Here is a 19079-nt window from a genome sequence, read left to right as displayed (position 1 = left end):
GGCGGCTCCGACCAGCGGCGGTCCCGACCACCGGCGGTTCCGACCACCGGCGGTTCCGACCACCGGCGGTTCCGACCAGCGGCGGTCCCGACCACCGGCGGCTCCGACCAGCGGCGGCCCCGACCAGCGGCGGCTCCGACCAGCGGCGGCCCCGACCACCAGCGGCTCCGACCAGCGGCACCAGCAGTCTGTGTAGCAGCCACCACCACCAGGCAGCCTCAGCCACCAGGCCAGGAGCACACAGCACCAGCAGGCTACACCAGCCACATCAAACACAAGGCTGTGCCTCGAGCAGTAGCCTGAAGACGGAGTGGCTCGTATTTAGCCTACAGTAGATCTGTCTTCACAAATAATCATCGTGTGTGTTTGGTGAGACTTTGCTATCTGCGTTGGTGAGTTCATTTTGGTTTCCTTGTCATTTAAATTCACACTACTATCGATTGAAATAATTAATTATGGGTCCTAAAAAGACCCCTGCCCATCAGGAGGATGAGGTGGTGACCGTCACTGTTCTTAATGATATGCTAGAACAGCAAAAGCTGTTTTTCAAAGAACTGATGGAGCTCCAAGAAAAGAACTTTAAAACTTTTATAGGTCTCATCATGGACTCTACCTCAAAAAGAGTTGATGATCTGGTGAAAACAGTATGTGAGCTGAAACTTAGGCCGTTTTCGAATTGGCATACTGTACTACAAGTATACACTGATTTGGCCAAAGTGTAGTAAGTAGTATGCTGTATGTGAACAGAAGGAAATCTGCAGTGTGCGAAAAATACCCGGATGTTGTACTGATCTGGAAAAAAATCCGCAGCATGCTTCAAACAGCCTACCTCGCTTACAATATCCCAGAATGCAATGCGGCCTCGGCCGGGCAGCGATTTTTTTCTTTTTTTTCTCAAAGCTTTATTGAGAAAACAGCTGCAACCGGACAGTGATGTGATGTGAAGGCAGAAAGGACTAGTTACACCGTGGAGAGGGAGAAGGAGGAATATAAATGTAAGTAACTTTAATATATAACCTTTTTAATTCAATTTAGTGTAAGGACAACGATTAAAAATTGTGGGTTTTTAATAGTAGGCTATGTTAGGTTTTTGTTAGTTATCTTAGCTAAGTTATCCGTAAATAAAAGTGAACTAAGTGTTATGACAACGTTATATATCGGTAGTTCGTTGTCTTTTCATGAAATAACTACTTTTCATTGCTGTGTTTTGACAGAGAATTTGTCCGGGAGCTGAAATAAATAGATGCAGAGCGAGCGACTCGACAGAGAGGAGAACTTGTTAATAATAAAATAAAATGAAATTCAATAGACTGATATGTTCATTTCAATACATTTATTAAAATCCATTTCCATCCCTTATGTCATTTCATCAATGAATGTGGTTTTACTGCTATTTCAACATTTAAGATAAGATAATCCTTTATTAGTCCCGCATCGGGAAAATTTGCAAAATATAACCCAACTGGAATCGAACCCCCGTTCGCTGTACGCAAGTCGCTAATCAACCCATTGAGCTATAAGATATACACCTCTGATCTGTCTGTGGTATATATATATCCATCTAGTAACAACACGAAGCTTCACTTTATATTCAGACAAACTAACGTGACAGCTACAACTGTTAGATTTAATCTATTAAACCAACATTTATTTCCTAAATGATTTATTTCAGCCGGTGACAATTCTCCACAGGCCTGCAGGTTTCTCCCCGGGACGAGGCCGTGGGTTGACCCGGCGATCGCGTCTGTTCTCCGGCCGTGAGCTGCTGATGCGGCCGGACCGGCGGCTCTTTTGATCCCCGAAACATCGGATCAAATTTCTACGCCTTACTTTTGCGCCTGAATGTTAAAAGAAGTTAAAACGTAATAAAGTGGCATATTAACAGCGCTACAGCTGGAATTACAACAGCTTCTAGTCCAGTGTTTCTCAATCCTGGTCCTCCTGCATGTTTTAGATGTTTCCCTGCTTCAGCGCACCGTGATAAAAGTACGTGTGTCATCAACACAGTTGTGCAGACCTTGATGACAGCTAATTAGGACCTTTAATTAGAATCAGGTGTGTTGGTGCAGGGAAACATCTAAAACATGCAGGACAGGGGTCCACGAGGACCAGGATTGAGAAACACTCTAGTCTGCTTTTAAATCTCATTTTTCGCTGACGTTTTGGTGCGAGATGCATTCTGGGATACACTGTAGCACACTGCTGTGTGAACGGTCTGCTGGAGCAGCGCACTGAATCCTTCATTCAGTAGGCAGTATTCAGTGCATACTTTGCAGTATGTAGCATATAGTGCGGTAGTGTCTGAATTCGAAAACGACCATAGTCTGGAGTTCACTCAAGCAGAGACAGAGAGTATAAAGGCTGCAAATGTGTTGAACCAGGCAGCAGCTCAGTCGAGTACTCTGCTGCTTGGCCAACTACAGGCAGACTTAGACAAGCTCTCCTCCAAAGGAGACTATTTGGAAAATCAATCCAGGAGAAACAACATCCTGGTGGATGGTATCGAGGATTCTAAATCCGAATCTTGGCAAGACACCGAGATTAAATTAAAGAAGATGATGTCTGATAAACTTGATTTGGATTCTAAACTGATTGAAGTTGAAAGGGCACACAGAGTTGGCACCTTCCTGCCAGATGGGAGACCCAGAGCTGTAGTTGCCAAGTTGCTAAGTTGAGCTCATAGGACTAGATAGTACAATCCCTTAGATCAATCAGCACTTGGTAGTGAGTGGGTGGGGGGGTAAGGGTAAAGGGGTAAAGGGGGTAAACGCTTCATTGGGGTCTTCAGGTGGGCACCCCCCTTCACCGGTGTTTCGTTGATAAGCCCACGACACCTCAGGAGGGCTCAACGGCAACACCTGGCGTCCCAGGTGTGCCCCCCTCTGCTTTTACCCCTAGGGACATTTTGCAGCCCAGGTGGGGTCCTTTCTCTTGATCCATATCCATCTGCTGCTTCGTTCGGCAGCCTCTGACAGCAATTTGACGGCTCGTCGGAAGGCCTGCCCTCGCACTCCCATTCCCTTCAGAAGCTTGGTTGTGGACGTGGCAACGAAGCCTCTACACCCGACCTCAACCGGAAGCACCCGGGCACGCCAGCCGTGTTGCTCTGCCTCAGCTGCTATGTCCGCATACCTCAGTCGTTTGCGCTCATATGCTTCACCAACTGCTGCCTCCCATGGTACAGTTAGCTCAACAATGAACACAGCCTTCTGGGAGGTTGACCACAAGACCAGGTCCGGCCTGAGGCTAGTTGTAATGATCTCAGGCGGGAAGATGAGTTTCTGGTCTAGGTCAACCTGCATCCTCCAGTCCCGGGCCGAGTCCAACAGGGTTTTCTCCAATCTTGCAGGTGGTTTTGCTGGGAGTTGTCCTGCTCTTACAAACGGGGTGGTGTTTGAGCGTCTAGGCATTGGGGGAGGGAGGGCATTGTTGGTGGTCCTCCTTCCTTCCAGAATGATGGCCAGTTGTCTTAGGACCTGGTTGTGTCTCCAGGTGTAGCGGCCTTGGGACAAACTGGTTTTGCAGCCGGTGAGGATGTGACTCAGTGTTGCAGGGGTTTGACAGAGTGCACAAGAAGGATCTTCTCCAAACCATTGGTGTAGATTCTTGGGTGTGGGAAGAACATCGTAGGTGGCTTTGATGATGAAGCTAATTTGGCTTCCTTCCATTTCCCAAAGGTCCTTCCATGTGAGCTTACGATGCTCCAGGTTTTCCCAGCATGTCCACTGTCCCTGTTTGGACTGTGCCACTGCTGTCGCGCATCTCTTTGCCTCCTCTTGTTGCCGAATCTGAGCAACCACCAGCTTTCTCCTCTGGGTTGAAGTTGCCTTGTGCCATGTGGGTCGGCCTGTCCCAAGTCCAAACCCACCTCTTCCATGCTGCACCTGTCCCACAATGTCTCCATGCCTGAGAGCAGATTTAGCTTGCTCTACAGCCTCCGATGGGATCCATTTCCTCCCAGTTGCCAGTCTGGGAGCAGCCGCTTGGATCACTTCATCTTGAGACTCAGTCAAGGTCATGTTCAGCCTCACCTTGGTGCATTTAAACTCCTCTGTGAGGCTAGAGATGGGCAGTTCCAGAGCACCATGTCCATACAAGCCAATGTTGCTGAGGCAACGCGGGAGGCCAAGCCACTTCTTGATGTAAGAACTGACTGTTCTCTCCAGCTTCTCGATTTTGGTCATGGGGATCTCGTACACTGTTAGAGGCCACATCAGGCGGGGGAGCAATCCATACAAGGACAAGGAGGAGATCTTGAAAAGAGCAAAACACCTTAAAGGTTCAAAGATCTTCATTAATGAGGATTTTTCTGAAAAAGTCCGCCTGAAACGGAAAGAGTTATTTCCCCTTCTCCTGGAAGAACGCAAAAAAGGGAACATTGCATATCTCAAATATGATCGGCTGATCTCTCACCCCCCTTCCCGCACATCGGCCTCTGCTGCAAGTGAGGCTGACTGAGTCAATGGTGTATAAATGTGATTTTACCTGTTAATGTTTTCTTTTTCTTTCAATTGTTATGGCTAATACACTCTTGGGTAATATCCCTCCTGACCCCCTAGGTATAAACAACACAGAATCTGAGCTGCCATCTTCTGCTGAAGCTGTAGCTCTAACAACAGAGGATGACACTCAAGATCTTTGTAACTTTCATAAGGATAAGATTTTCAATCTTGTTGAAGTAGATATTAATAATAAATATAACATCAACATTGATCCTGATCTGAATTGTCTTAAATATGCAAACAGATCTATTACAAGTGAATATTATAATATTGAAACATTTAATAAATTAAAAGAGAGTATCAACTCCCACTCTATGTTTTCTACTTTTCACCTAAATGTACAAAGCCTTAATAGCCTTGATAAGTATGACAATTTTGTTAATTATCTATCCTCACTGAATCATGAATTTTCTATCATTGCTCTCTCAGAAACGTGGCTCTCAGAAGCTACTAAATCTCAGTATGATTTGTCATTATATAACGCTGTTCACTCCTACAGATCAGAGAGAGTGGGAGGTGGTGTGTCAATTTACATTGACAACAAGTTTCAATTTTTTATTAGGGATGATCTTGCTTTCAAGCATCAAACAGCTGAGATGGAGTCTCTCTTTGTCGAAATACCTTCATGTTCACTTTTTGATGGCAAAAATATTATAGTGGGATGTGTCTATCGACCCCCGGATTCAGATATAAACATTTTCTGTGATAATATTGCATTAACATTAGACATAATCAATAAAGAAAACAAATTATATTTCTTATTAGTGGACTGGAACATTGACTTATTTAAGAAAAATGCAGCAATTGCTGAATTCCTTAATACCATGTACTCTAACTGTTTTTTTCCTGTGATTTATAGACCAACAAGAGTGACCACTTATTCTGCCACTCTTATTGACAATATCTTCACAAATTCTTTGAATAATGTTGCCCATTCAGGTATTCTGATAACAGATATATCGGATCACTTTCCTGTATTCCATATTTCTTTGCCAATTAAAAGAACATGTGGAAAATAACTACAACTTTAAATTTAGAATCTTTAACAAAAGAAATACAGAGAAGTTTCAGAGGTTGGTAGACAACATTACCTGGGACGATGTTTATGAACATTCTTCTGTCCAACTTGCTTATCAGTCATTTATGAATTATTTTAATTCTGCCTTTAATCATTGTTTTCCCCTGGTTAAACCCAGGAAGAAAACTGGTGAAGGTCTTTGGAAGCCCTGGTTTACAACAGGTCTCAAAAGATCCTCTATGATAAAAAACAAATTGTATGAAAAGTTTCTTACTAATCCTACTCCACTGAATTCTGCAATCTATAAAAAATATAAAAATAAATACATCCATCTATTGCGGATGTCAAAGAAACTGTACTTTTCAAATAAATTCAGAGAATCGTCAGACATTAGGTCCACCTGGAAGGTTGTCAACGAACTTCTCAACAAAAAAAAGTGTACTGCCCCTCTCCCATCTCAGTTTAAGAATGGTAAAAAGATACATGATAACCCTACCGATATAGCAAATGAATTTAACAGTTTCTTTGCAAATGTGGGTTCTTCTCTCTCAAAGGATATGGGAGTTCCAAGTAGTAATCATTTAGATTACATTAAGGGCAATTTCCCTACTATTTTACAGTTTGAAGATACTAACGAAACAGAGGTATCACGATGATATTGGTGCTTCATTGGTTAAATCAGTGTCTTCCTCAATTAGTAAACCCCTTACTCATATTTTCAATTTATCTCTGCAATTTGGGGAGGTTCCACAAGATTTAAAAATAGCCAAAGTTATTCCCCTGCACAAATCTGGAGATCCAAGAATTTTTAATAATTATCGCCCCATATCAATTTTACCATGTTTCTCAAAAATATTGGAAAAACTGGTTTATAACAGAATGTTGCACCATCTAAACAAACACAATATCTTATACGAGCATCAATATGGTTTTAGAAAAAATCACTCCACAGATATGGCCCTATTACAACTGGTGGAAAGAATCTATACTTCCATTAATAATAAAGAATTTGCTCTTGGCATTTTCATAGATCTTTCCAAAGCCTTTGATACTGTAGATTATACTATATTACTTGACAAATTACATCATTATGGTTTCCATGATATTACTTTGAAATGGTTGTCTAGTTATGTTCATAACCGTGAACAACATGTGCATGCCAACGGTTGTTTTTCTTCCAATGTTAAGATGTCATGTGGAGTCCCTCAGGGATCAATACTAGGACCCCTTTTATTTCTCATTTATCTAAATGACCTGGCTACTGTATCTTCATCCTTTACACCAATCTTATTTGCTGATGATACCAATTTGATACTAACTCACAGAAATTTTGATTCACTTATTGAGCAAGCTAATTCTGGTATAGCAATGCTTTCAAAATGGTTCCTTGCAAATAAGTTGTCGTTAAATGTTAACAAATCTAATTTCATTGTATTTGCAAGTAAAAACAAAAAATATTGTCCGCAAAAAGCTAAGATTTCTATTGGTGGTATTGAAATCAATCAGGTTTCATCCACCAAATTTCTAGGTGTCTTTGTGGATGAGAATTTGTCCTGGAAAGAGCATATACATTCTGTAACTAACAAAATCTCTAGATCCCTTGGTATCACCAGAAGAATCAGAGGTTTGGTCCATCAGGCTTGTCTCGTTACTCTTTATTACAGTTTAATTTATCGTTATCTCATTTATGGCAACATTGTTTGGGCAAGTACATATTCATCAAATTTACACAAATTACTCATTACTCAAAAGAAATTTGTAAGAATAGCTACTTCTGCTTCCTATTTGGCCCCATCTGCCCCTTTGTTTAAAAAATTAAATTTATTATCCATCTATGATATTAACATACTCCAATCATGTGCTTTCATTTACAAATGCACATATCTTGCAAATATGCTTCCAAATACTTTCAAAGATTTCTTTAAGACCAATTCACAAATTCATAACTATAATACTAGAAAATTTGAGGATCTCCATTCTTCATTCAGTCGTACCAATAGCAGTCAGTTCTCCATGAAAGACAGAGGTGCCTCACTCTGGAACTCTCATATACTTATTGCTAAATCTTCACTGTCTATTAGTAATTTTAAACAGAAATTGAAGACCAGCCTTATGGATCAAGCGTATAGAAGTGCTTCCACTTAAAGTGGACTCACTTCTGCACGTGCACATACACACGCACACACACACACACATACAAACACACTTGTGCATGCTCACACGCAAGCACACACACTCATTCAACCGAGAAATTGTTTGTAAATATCCATCTTATTTGAACGCTGTTTTTGTACTTGCTGTTATTATAATGTAATGTATTATCTTGGTGAGAACTTTGAATAAGCCCATTTAGGGCTTCCTTTCTCACCTGCACATATTTTCATGCTTTTATATTCATTTTAACTTTTGTACCGTTTTCATGTTGTGCAAATAAACAAATCAAATCAAATCAAGTTTCAGCAGGCTGAAATGATTAAAAACTATCTCCGGGCTGCATGGATGAGGCCTCAAACCCCACCTTGCTCTCAATCGAGTGATTGAAAGGTTTGCGGCGATAAAGAACCGGCTGTTCGTTAAATGTGTACCCCTCCCCTCACCGCCGTGTTGCTCGGTCGTTGTGTTAAATGCATGTCGTCATTCATTTCTGACCAAGAGAACAGTTGGTTCACGTATGGCATTTGTTAACAGCTTTGAACCGCTACAGACGGTTGCCTTGTGAACACAAACTCCACAAACGAGAAACGAAACAACTTTATCGATTTAGCCCCTGAATCGGAACAAAACAAACGGGCCACAGGTGTGAAAGCACCCTCAGTGTTGGATCATAGTACTACTCTGGTTGCATGAGATACGCCTTTTTATTTTTTATTTCAAATCTTTTCACATGTTTTATAAATTTTTATATGGAAATATTAGCATTTTAGCTCAATAGCTTCCAGGTTATTTGGTTAATTGACTTAAAATCAGTGTTGGATCATAGTACTACTCTGCCTCTTTATTTTATATTTAAAATTGTTTCATAATTTTTTATACATTTTGATATTTAATATATATATATATCTTGTTAGCTCCTAATCAACTTTAAACACAGATCTATGCTTATATCTCACATTTCATTTTGAAAACATGAAGTCAGGAAAACACAAGTCAGGACAGCTTCAGCCCTTTTCTGTGTGCCTGTGTTTACTGTAAAGTCCGTAATACGTGTGCATTTGAAATGTTGGAGCAGCTCACTCAGAGCCGCGGAGACGCTCGCTCAGCTCGCTGGACTCTAAGAGAATGAGAGGTTTACCCAGAGCGAATGTCTGTCGAATATCCCACTGAAAACTAACTTCACTGCGGTCCCCATCAGTTTCTGTAAGTAAAATCTAATGACTGAAATAAACACTATCTTTTATGCAACATGATGTGTTTTTATACTAAAGTGGGTGTTGAGAATGTTTCCACCCCTCAAGACCTGATTTAACAAATGCATATCTGCGAGAAACAGAATTCTAACTGGATATGTGACATCTTTGAAGCAGGGTGCAGACCTCTTGGAACCAGAAGTCCGAGCTGAAGTTAATGACCTTTTTTTGTCCTTGTTATTGTATCTTGATGCAGTGATTTGATCAGACGAGTTACAACCGGAGAAGAGCAGGAGAAGACTCTCAGTTTCAGGGCGTTTTTACTCTGACTTCTAAAACATGGACGGTGGGTTTTTGATTCTTTTGATTCTGAATCCTTTATTTGAACATGGTTAAAAAAAAAAAAATATATATATAAACAAGTAAAAACAAATATTTATAAATACAAAACAAAAGCAAATCAACAATCCTCACAGGCAACCAAACATGTTCAAAAGGATTAGGAGGAAGTCGTAGATTTATGTAATCCTAACCCTTATTAGGGCCCGAGCACTTACAGTGCGAAGGCACTATTGTATCTGTAGGAATTTTTCTTCTTTCTTTCCTTCTTCCGATGAAATGAGGGCCTTTTGCCCCCCTAAACGTGCCCCAAAAGTCACCAAATTTTGCATGCAAACCAGGCCTGGCGAAAAATGTGATATTTAATGGTTTGCATTAATGGGCGTGGCAAAATGGCTCAACAGCGCCCCCTAGAAAACTTTGTGCCTCAAGCCCCACAATACGGTTTGACGTACATGCACAAAAATTGGTACACACCTGTATCATGTCACAACTTAAAGAAAAGTCTCTTGGCACCATGGCCGAAACCAAACAGGAAGTCGGCCATTTTGAATTAATCGTGTCATTTTGTCGCAATTTATGCCATTTCTTCAGCTGCTTCAGAGCCCGAACCGTAACGTGCACCCAGGTGTGTTATAAATCAAAATGTGCGTCTCCATCCTGCAACAACGCACATTACTTTTCTCTTTCAAAAGCGTTACCTTAGCGACGATAGACGCTAAAAAGCACGCCCACCCTTCATCTGATTGGTTCAGACAGAAAAAACTTTGTGCCTCAAGCCCCATAATACGGTTTGACGTACATGCACGAAAATCAGTACACGCCTGTATCATGTCGTAACTTAAAGAAAAGTCTCTTGGCGCCATGACCGAAACCAAACAGGAAGTCGGCCATTTTGAACATTTTGAATTAATCGTCATTTTGGCGAAATTTATGCTATTTCTTCAGCCGCTTCAGAGCCCGAACCTTAACGTGCACCCAGGTGTGTTATACATCAAAATGTGCGTCTCCATCCTGCGACCTTGCGCATTACTTTTCTCTTTCAAAAGCGTTACCGTGGCGATGCTAGACGCCAAAAAGCGCGCCCCTTTTTCATCTGATTGGTCCATATTTGATAGTTCCCCAAAAGTCACCAAATTTTGCACGCAAGCCAGGCCTGGTGATAAATTTGATATTTCATGATTTGCATTATGGGCGGGGCAAAAATGGCTCAACAGCGCCCCTAGTATTGAGTCCTTGACCTTCATTGGTCTGAATTAGTCCCGCCCATTCTTCCGATTGGTTGTCCCTATTTTCTGCTATAACTTTTGAATGGTTTGACATAGAAAGAAGAAAAGAGAAAGAAAGCTTCCCTTACTACTCCCACAATGGGGAAATTCTTTCTCTGCATTTAACCCATTTTCTAGTTGAACTAGTAGCAGTGGTCTGCCATGCAATGGCACGGCGCCCGGGGAGCAGTAAGGGTTAAGGGCCTTGCTCAGGTGGTCAGCCCTCCTCTGTAACCACTAGGCTGCCACACCCCATAGAGAGTCGTGGGTAGTGTCATCGGACTTGGTATTGAGTCCTTGACCTTCATTGGCCTCAATTAGCCCCGCCCCTTCTTCTGATTCTTAATTTTGAGTCCTTGACCTTGATTGGTGCAAATTGCACGCGCGAGGGCACGTTCATCGCTGCTGGCAGCCTTAATTTTTTTTAATTTTTATTCTTTCTTCTAATGAAAGGAGGGCCTTTTTGCCCACCTAAACGTGCCCCAAAAGTCACCAAATTTTGCACGCAAGCCAGGCCTGGCGAAAAATGTGATATTTTATGGTTTGCATTAATGGGCGTGGCAAAGTGGCTCAACAGCGCCCCCTAGAAAACTTTGTGCCTCAAGCCCCACAATACGGTTTGACGTACATGCACGAAAATTGGTACACACCTGTATCATGTCGCAACCAGAGACGTTCATCCCGCTGCTGCTTCCACATGACTGCTGTGTGCTGCTGACGCCCCCCCCCCCCCCGAAGAATCTACATGCAAGTCATACAAGCTTCCACTGCAGCACGCCTGAACGTGCACAAGGGTGCGAGGGCCCGTTCATCGCTGCTTGTAGCTTTAATATTTATTGTTGTTTTTTCCCCTTTGTGTTGTTTGATTGACAGCCGAAAGTTGACGAAGCCAGCTCAGCAAGTGGACTGCTTAATTTTATCATGGTTTTAAAACCTAATTTCACCCACTAAACCACATTTTCTAGCTTTGAAATTTGGCAGGATGGTTGATAAGACACCTGTCTGTGGTGTGATTAACTCAGAAAACGACTCAAGCATCTATAATTGCATCAATTTCCCTCAGCGGGCACAACGGGTCCATCTCAGAAATGAACCCCTTGTCCCTGATCAATTCTGTTTACATTAACTGCCCCATTTCTCCACTTATTCTACAAGGTGCAGTCTAAAGATGTGACAATGTTGCTCAAGGTGAAGTACCAGGATACCAAGAAGTACATCCGATTAGTGTCAGGGTTCACATATTTGGATTTCATTGCTCAAGGTGAGTAGGCATCTTAATATTTCCTTAACAACATGCCATGTCTACACCGTGTGTCTGCATGTGTGTCTGTGTGTGTAACTTGGGTGAATTGTGGTGTGCTTGTGTCTGTCTCTAGCCCCTTTCACACAGCCAGTTCGAGGCGGGAACGTTGCGCCTTTAAGCCGCCTTGCTGTTCTGTGTGAAAGTCACGGAGGCGGAATGGGGGGGCCAAGTGGCCCCACCAATAAGCCGGCAGCGGAGGTAGTCACAGAGCCGAAACGGGGTCTGTGTGAATGACACAGCCGGCATGCCGGGGCCAGCCGGGGCCAGCGCTGACGCTGTCGTCACGCCTCTGATTGCGGAACGCCGGCATGCTGTGTGAATTTACAGACGGGAGCGGCGTTATGCCGGCGTTGTATGGTTCTGTGTGAACCAACAAAGGCGGCGTATTGGCAGGACTTCTTTACACCAATATTGCGGAATCTCTGTGTGAAAGGGGCTTCTGTGTGTGCGGGGAGGGGGGCAGGGCATTACGTCTTATGTTTATTTGTTTTATGTAAAGCACTTTGTGTTGCATTTTGTGTTGCATTTTATGTATGAAAGGTGCTTTATAAATGAAGCCTGATTTGATTTGGACAAATAAACACCAAGGATTAATGTATTTCAGATTCATTTTGGGCATCGATTTTACGTCTGTTTACATGGTTATCTTACAGTGAAATGCAAGTTTGGACTTCCTGCTGCTACCGAACTTGATGCTTTTGATGAAACTAACAAAGTAGTTGAGGAAAACATCTTTTCTGAACTGATAGAGGACAGTCGAGATTTATGCCTGACAGTACGTGACAGAATTCCTAATGCAGGTAGGTACATTTCTCTGTTATTCATAGGCTAAATCATTAATATTGGTTAAGACACCAATGAAAAGTGTGGAGTGACTTACTTTGATATTCATTGGAACATAAAAATCATTTTAGAATTGGCTTTGAAAAAAAACATCTGGCATAAGGCAATAATTATAATATTTAATCTCTTGACAATAGCTGTGTTTTTGAGAGTAGTTTTTAATGCTTTATAATCTTACTGTATTGCTTTCTCCACAAGTGCTGCTATTTTTTGTAACCTGATTATATTATATTTATTAACTAACCAGGTCAGTTGCAATGAATGTTCAGGGTTTTTCCTTTTCACAAATATCAGTGATGATGTCATGTCTCTGCCTTGACTATTGGAACAGATTTACCAAAAATTATTTGGAGAAGAAAGATTTTAATTTAATTTATTTTATTTAATAGGGACAATGCAGGTTTACATGTGATCACATTCACTTATTACAAACAAGCCATTGTGACTGATGTTCTGCATACAGAGATTATAGCTATTGCTAGTTTCCATCTCCTGTCCCTAGTTAGGCTTTTAGTAAAAGAAAACGAAAGATCTCTATTTAATTGCAAAAACAGTTTGGAAATGTGGGCTCAGGTTTGATTTTTAACTAGCGTCTGGGCCACCACTAAATGTTACATTTCAGGCCTGTCACATTATGTTATATTCTTTTAGACTCCTCTCCTTTAGATCATTCAACATCAACCTCCCTCATGGATACCAAAACCATATCCAGGAATACGGTGAAAAGACCAGCCAAGAAAGGTCCTGATAGAAACCTGGTCCCGAAACATCACAATATGACGCATTATCCATCTTGTATCTGAAATATTGGACTACTAATACATATGTGGAGCATGAGATTCGAGGCAAAGCACAGGACTTTCAAAAACACTCTTAAAAACTTCAAAAACATCACAAAATGTCTTGCAAAAAACATCAAATGTCTTTTGCATGTCAGTGGGAGACATCACAGTCAAAATGTATTCAGTATGGACCAATGGAATCTATTAATGTGGACAATGAGGACTATGGAGATATGTTGGCACGAGCTTTGCATGTTGAGTCTGTATCGCTAGACATCCATGCAACTAACTGGGTTACAAACAGTGGGACAGAGTACAGGGCAGGACTGATAATGTGCAGTGACATTGAACATAACATACCTGCGTTTTGCAGAATAGAAAAAATAATTGTTGTTAATGGTGTTATCTATTTCAATGAACATTTTCATGCTTACAAAGTATTTGAAAGTTGCACACAATGTTCGCTTTATAAATCACAGTCCACCTGGAAGGTTGCGCAGGTGAATTCGCCTCATACACACCCACTTCATACCATAAATGGGCAATGCAAAGTAGTTCATGACTGTATTTGCATATAAATGAGCCTGCTGAGCATGCGCAGCGTTTTCCTGCAGCCTGTTTCTGCTGCGCGTCAGGATGAATGAGACGTGTCAAGCCACCGTGCCACTAAATTTCACGGAGACTGAGATGGAGATGTTGTGGATGAGGTGGAGGCAGGAAAATGATATTATTTGGTGGTCACAGTAAAAGTAGAAAAAGTATATAAATAGTATAAAATAAAGCAAGTGAGTGGCAGCACATCATTGCTGCGCTAAACGCCGTGAGTGTCACGGACAGATGGTGCAGAAAAAAAAAGAAGTCATGTGATTTGAAGGTGGAGGCCAAGAGGTACGGAGCCCCTAAAGGGACACAGATTTTTTTTATATATTTATAATGAGGTTTACGTGCGCGTGTGAAACCTTTAAGGCTGATTTATGGTTCCGCGTTACACCAACACAGAGCCTACGGCGTAGGTGCGCGTCGCTGCGTACCCTACGGCGTAGGCTCTGCGTCGTTTTAACGCGGAACGATAATTTAGGCTTACGCGCGCGCGTAAAGGTTTCACGTGCGCGTAAAACTCATTATATATATAAAAAAAATCTGTGTCCCTTTAGGGGCTCCGTAGAGTGGCCTGGCACTCATTTGTTCTGTCCTCAGTCACTCTCCAGTTGTCGCGGTGGGTGAAGGAGGTTCCCGGCGTGTCCTGCACCGCGGCTGCAGCAGCAGCAGTAGCAGCAGCAGCAGCAGCACCAGAGAGTCCTGACTGATGCTGAGCTTCAAACACAGAGGGACACGATCAGCGCTATTATATTATAAGTCTGATATTGTGATGACATTATTAAGAGTATGACATGAATCTGATTTCATTTCACCACCTCACCGCCTGCGTCGCCAGTTCCCCATATCTTAAGACTGTTCCTACGGGAGGGTCAGGGTTGGCGTAGAGATACGCACATTTTTCGGTTAGTTTTTTCTTTTTAAATCCCAACCTTTGCGTAGAAGGTGGCTTGCACAAGCCCTGTTTTGTGCGTAAGCAAGCTTTATAAATGAGGCCCCAGGTGATGAGTCGTCATGAGACCTGGGCAGATATACTGAAGAGGGATGAGGTTGATGTTAAGAAATATGAGAAAGAACAAAAGCAGATATGAAGTATCTGGGATGCTTTGTTGTATCAAATTCTCATGTATTGAACTGTTCAATCCTCTTTTTTCTCAGATCATCCTGCAGATGGAAAGATGGAGGCTGCAGCTGAAACCAAGATAAACGTAAGCGTTCCAGTCATCATCTTTTTATTTATTTATTGAGGAAAATGTAGGAATGCAGAAAAATGTAGCGATGCAAAAAAAACACTGGAAAAGTTTGTAATGTACAAAACAGATTAAAAAAAGAGAGGATGAATTTTGATATGGAAAAGATCACATTGGTGAAACTCAAATAACAAGATGAGACAAGCTGATGCATCCTGACAGAATGAAGCAGGATACAGCGACACACACCAACCCATCCACACATGCACACACGCACACACACACACACACACACACACACACACACACACACACACACACACACACACATGCGCACACACACACAATTATTTTTGGGGTTGTGTTTTCCCATTATTACAATCTATTTGTGGGCTTTGATGCGTAAAATGGTTTCATGTGTATCTGCAGTGTTGAAATATTGTGGTAACTGGGTACGTTACTGTAAAGATGAAGACATGAGCTGGAGGAGGGCGAAGAAAACACATCAGTAGGAGGGGATGGAGGAAATGAGGACAGCTGTTCATTAAATTCCTCTTTGCTAGCAAGAAGTGGTTACCTAAAACGAAGTTGGCCAGCGGCACTGGAATCTTGTCAAATACCAAGTTAAGCTAAAATGTTTTTAAATGCATTACAGTTACCTGAGGCTTAGCTAACTTTTTTTTAGGTCTAATTATGGTGTTTGACAAACTTAAAACTGGTCAACGGTGTAGTTGGTGGTGGCGTCGCCCGCTCTATTTAACCATGCAGGAACATGGAGACATGGCCAGGGCTTATAGGCTACATATTTACACTGTGTAGCCCAGGGGTCTCAAACTCGCGGCCCGTGGGCCAATTGCGGCCGGCGGGATGGTATCTTGTGGCCCCCCACCTTAATATGAAAGGTAATATTAGTGTGGTCTGCAAGTTTTATATTGTAGCAACCCCGCTGTTAGCGGCTGTGTGGGACAATGTTATGATGTTCTGGTTTCCTACTGTGTGCTTGTCCAGTGAATGGAGCATACGTGCAAGTGAATTGGGGGACGGGGGCGTTTGTGTACGCGTGAGAACAAGTGAGAGAGAGAGCAAAAAGGTGTGAAAAAAAACAGAAAAACAGCTTTGGATGAATGAGTGTCGGAAAACGGAGGCGGCGATTAAAATAATGTATACAAGTGTTTTTTGTACACCAAAAAAGGACGAGTGATGAGAGAGAGCAGAAAGCAGCGGCAGCGCCGCGCAGCCACTTCTAGGAACCTGCACCGAAGCAAACAGTCACACGGGAAAAAACATTCATGCTTGCAACTCAGCAAGCAGGAAGTGGAGCTAGAAGAAGAGCTTTGCCTCGCTGCAGCTGCCCTCTGTGTACATTTACTCCAATAAATGAACAAAGCACAACAGTCATCACTGTATTTAGTTAGATTTATTTAGATTTTATTTATTTATTCTATTTTGTTTTATTTCTACATATTTAAAGAGGAACTGCCTCTTGTTAGTGAGAGAACACTGGGAGTTGCTAAGGAGCTGCTGTTAAGCCGGAATCTGATAAAATACAGGTTTAAATAGGTTTGCCCCCGTGGAAAAATGTAATGCCCCCTGGAAAAATGAATCCTCCCCCCCGACACGTCTGTCTGTCACTGTTAGAAGTTTTCTTTTACGCGATCACACACACGTGCGTTCGCATTCCCTGACTGTTCGCAACCGGAAGTACATTTCCTCCGTGCGCAGCAGACGCATCACTTAAGCGTGTCGTGTAGTTTCTCTGTGTTCCATTTTCATCCAGTATATGGTGCTATCGAGTCAAAAACTGACAAAAGAATAATGTATTTCTCAGAATCTAAGAAGAAATATTTCAAATTGATAGCCTTAGCATTAATCTATCGTACTGCTGGGTTACACTTTAGTGTTTCTGTGTTGAGAAATGTCAAAGATGTCATTAAAATAGATGGTGACAGTGAGGAAGATACTTCCGGGCAGCTGGTCCTCCGGACAGCCAATCGCAAGGCTTAAAATTGCGGATTTCCAAATTCAATTCATCACTTTAAAATCTACGTTTTTTATTGAAAGAACATCAGCAAACAGTTACATAAAATAATACAAATAACATAACAGCTCAGCACAGGAAGCCTGGAAAAATCTCCGTAATAGCTGACAAACTAAACATAATATACACTCACTGAATCAAGATTATGAAGATAAAATACATATATCTCGCTAAAAATGTTATCAAAATGCATTTTAATGCCGAAACTATCTTAAAATACAATATAATATAAAATAATAAAATATAATATCTTAAAATTTTCCAAGAATAAAATTAATTTCAGCCATTTTCCTCACAAACTCTAGGCGCCCTCTGTTGACCGTTTTGAGTATCGCTCTTATTACAGTTTTTCTCAGTCGCTTTGGTGCATTTCTCACATCACTATTTACATTTGCACAGCAGTTAATGCATTTCTCAAAACAATTAGTACAAACTGCAAAATCTAGTTGATAACCTGCAAAAGCGAGTCACTTTCTCAAAATGGATAGTTCATTTCTCAAAAGCAAGTATTCATGTCAATGAAAGTGTCAGTGTCACTGTCATCAAGATGTAAAGTAAAGTCCTGACACCATCGTTTATGAACAAGATCGTCAAATAACTTTGTCATGTTTTCATTATGACAGTTTACTCTGTAAATGGTTTCCAATGCAAAAAAGTCAGATCTTGATGACACTATCTGAAAATGCTCAAGACAGCACTATATACTATTTACACAGCCATTTGAAAAGTACAGTAAAGTTACACATTACTGTATTTAGTGAGGTAACTGAGTACAAGACGCTGAATATGTATGTTTCACATTTTTACTGCATATGCTCTTTGCAGTTCTAATTTGTTCACAGCATTGTGCAAAAGAAAATATACACCCTTATTTACAACAAACATAAACTCCCTTTGTAGAGCTGTGTACAACTGTAAACAATACTGCAGTACATATTGGAACTGTACATACAACATACACAGTACTGTAAGTCATTAATTCCTCTCTGTCTGGACACATATTTTCATCTTCATCACAGCGAATATCATCTCTGGCAATGCAGCGAGGAAAGTATCTCCTCGAGTGGCGAATCCACCCTCTGCAGGACTCTTTACAACTAGCGACTGTGCTAACTAAAGCTAACTACACTTAGCGAACTCAAGCTAACTAAGTTAGCAAACTAACTAGAAAGACAAACTGACAGACCGACAGAGAAACAAACAGACATACCTACACAGAGACATATAACTACGGCTGTAATGCCACAATTATGATAAAATACAAGATAGCGTAGCGTGCAGTAGCACATGGCTACTTAAAATGCAGAATGATGTCGTTCTGCATATTAAGTAGCCATGTGCTACTGCACGCTACCTAAGCTTCTCTGGCCCAACAAAGGAAGCTGTCTTACTTTCTTTCTTTATTCATTTAAGGATAGTTGTGCCTATTATTGACTCGATAGCACCATCTACTGGATGAAAATGGAACACAGAGAAACTACACGACACGCTTAAGTGATGCGTCTGCTGCACACCGAGGAAATGTACTTCCGGTTGCGAACAGTCAGGGAATGCGAACGCACGTGTGTGATCGCGTAAAAGAAAACTTCTAACAGTGACAGACAGACATGCACACGCTGTTAGTGTAGTACGCAGCTTCCTTGTTACGCGTGATGTAGTCTGCGTACGTAACAATGCACGCACACACGCACGTGTCACAAAAATGTTCTATCATCTTCATGCGTGCGTTCATGCGTGCGTTCGCAAAAAACGTGTAAATGTTACATGTAGTCACTACGCGTACTGTGATCACGCGTGTGCAGCAGTCATTACGCATGAACGTGCGCGTACACGCGTGACTGTTATAAATCAA

The 19079-nt window shown here is 41.6% G+C and overlaps 1 protein-coding gene across 1 annotated transcript in view; it reads left to right on the top strand.

The window, feature by feature from the left end:
* Positions 1-19079, top strand: part of LOC133419025 (uncharacterized) — a 41108-nt gene that overhangs the window by 8519 nt on the left and 13510 nt on the right. The window contains exons 2-4 of the mRNA XM_061708017.1: positions 11630-11735; positions 12431-12577; positions 15158-15207. Of these exons, the coding sequence (XP_061564001.1) occupies positions 11651-11735; positions 12431-12577; positions 15158-15207 (282 nt within the window). The 5' untranslated portion in view covers positions 11630-11650. The remainder of the gene's footprint in view (positions 1-11629; positions 11736-12430; positions 12578-15157; positions 15208-19079) is intronic.

The sequence above is a fragment of the Cololabis saira genome, chromosome 2 (assembly GCF_033807715.1).
Source record: "Cololabis saira isolate AMF1-May2022 chromosome 2, fColSai1.1, whole genome shotgun sequence".
NCBI classification, from domain to species: domain Eukaryota; kingdom Metazoa; phylum Chordata; class Actinopteri; order Beloniformes; family Belonidae; genus Cololabis; species Cololabis saira.
Note: the sequence above shows the minus strand (reverse complement) of the source record. Positions and strands in the feature narration are given on the sequence as shown.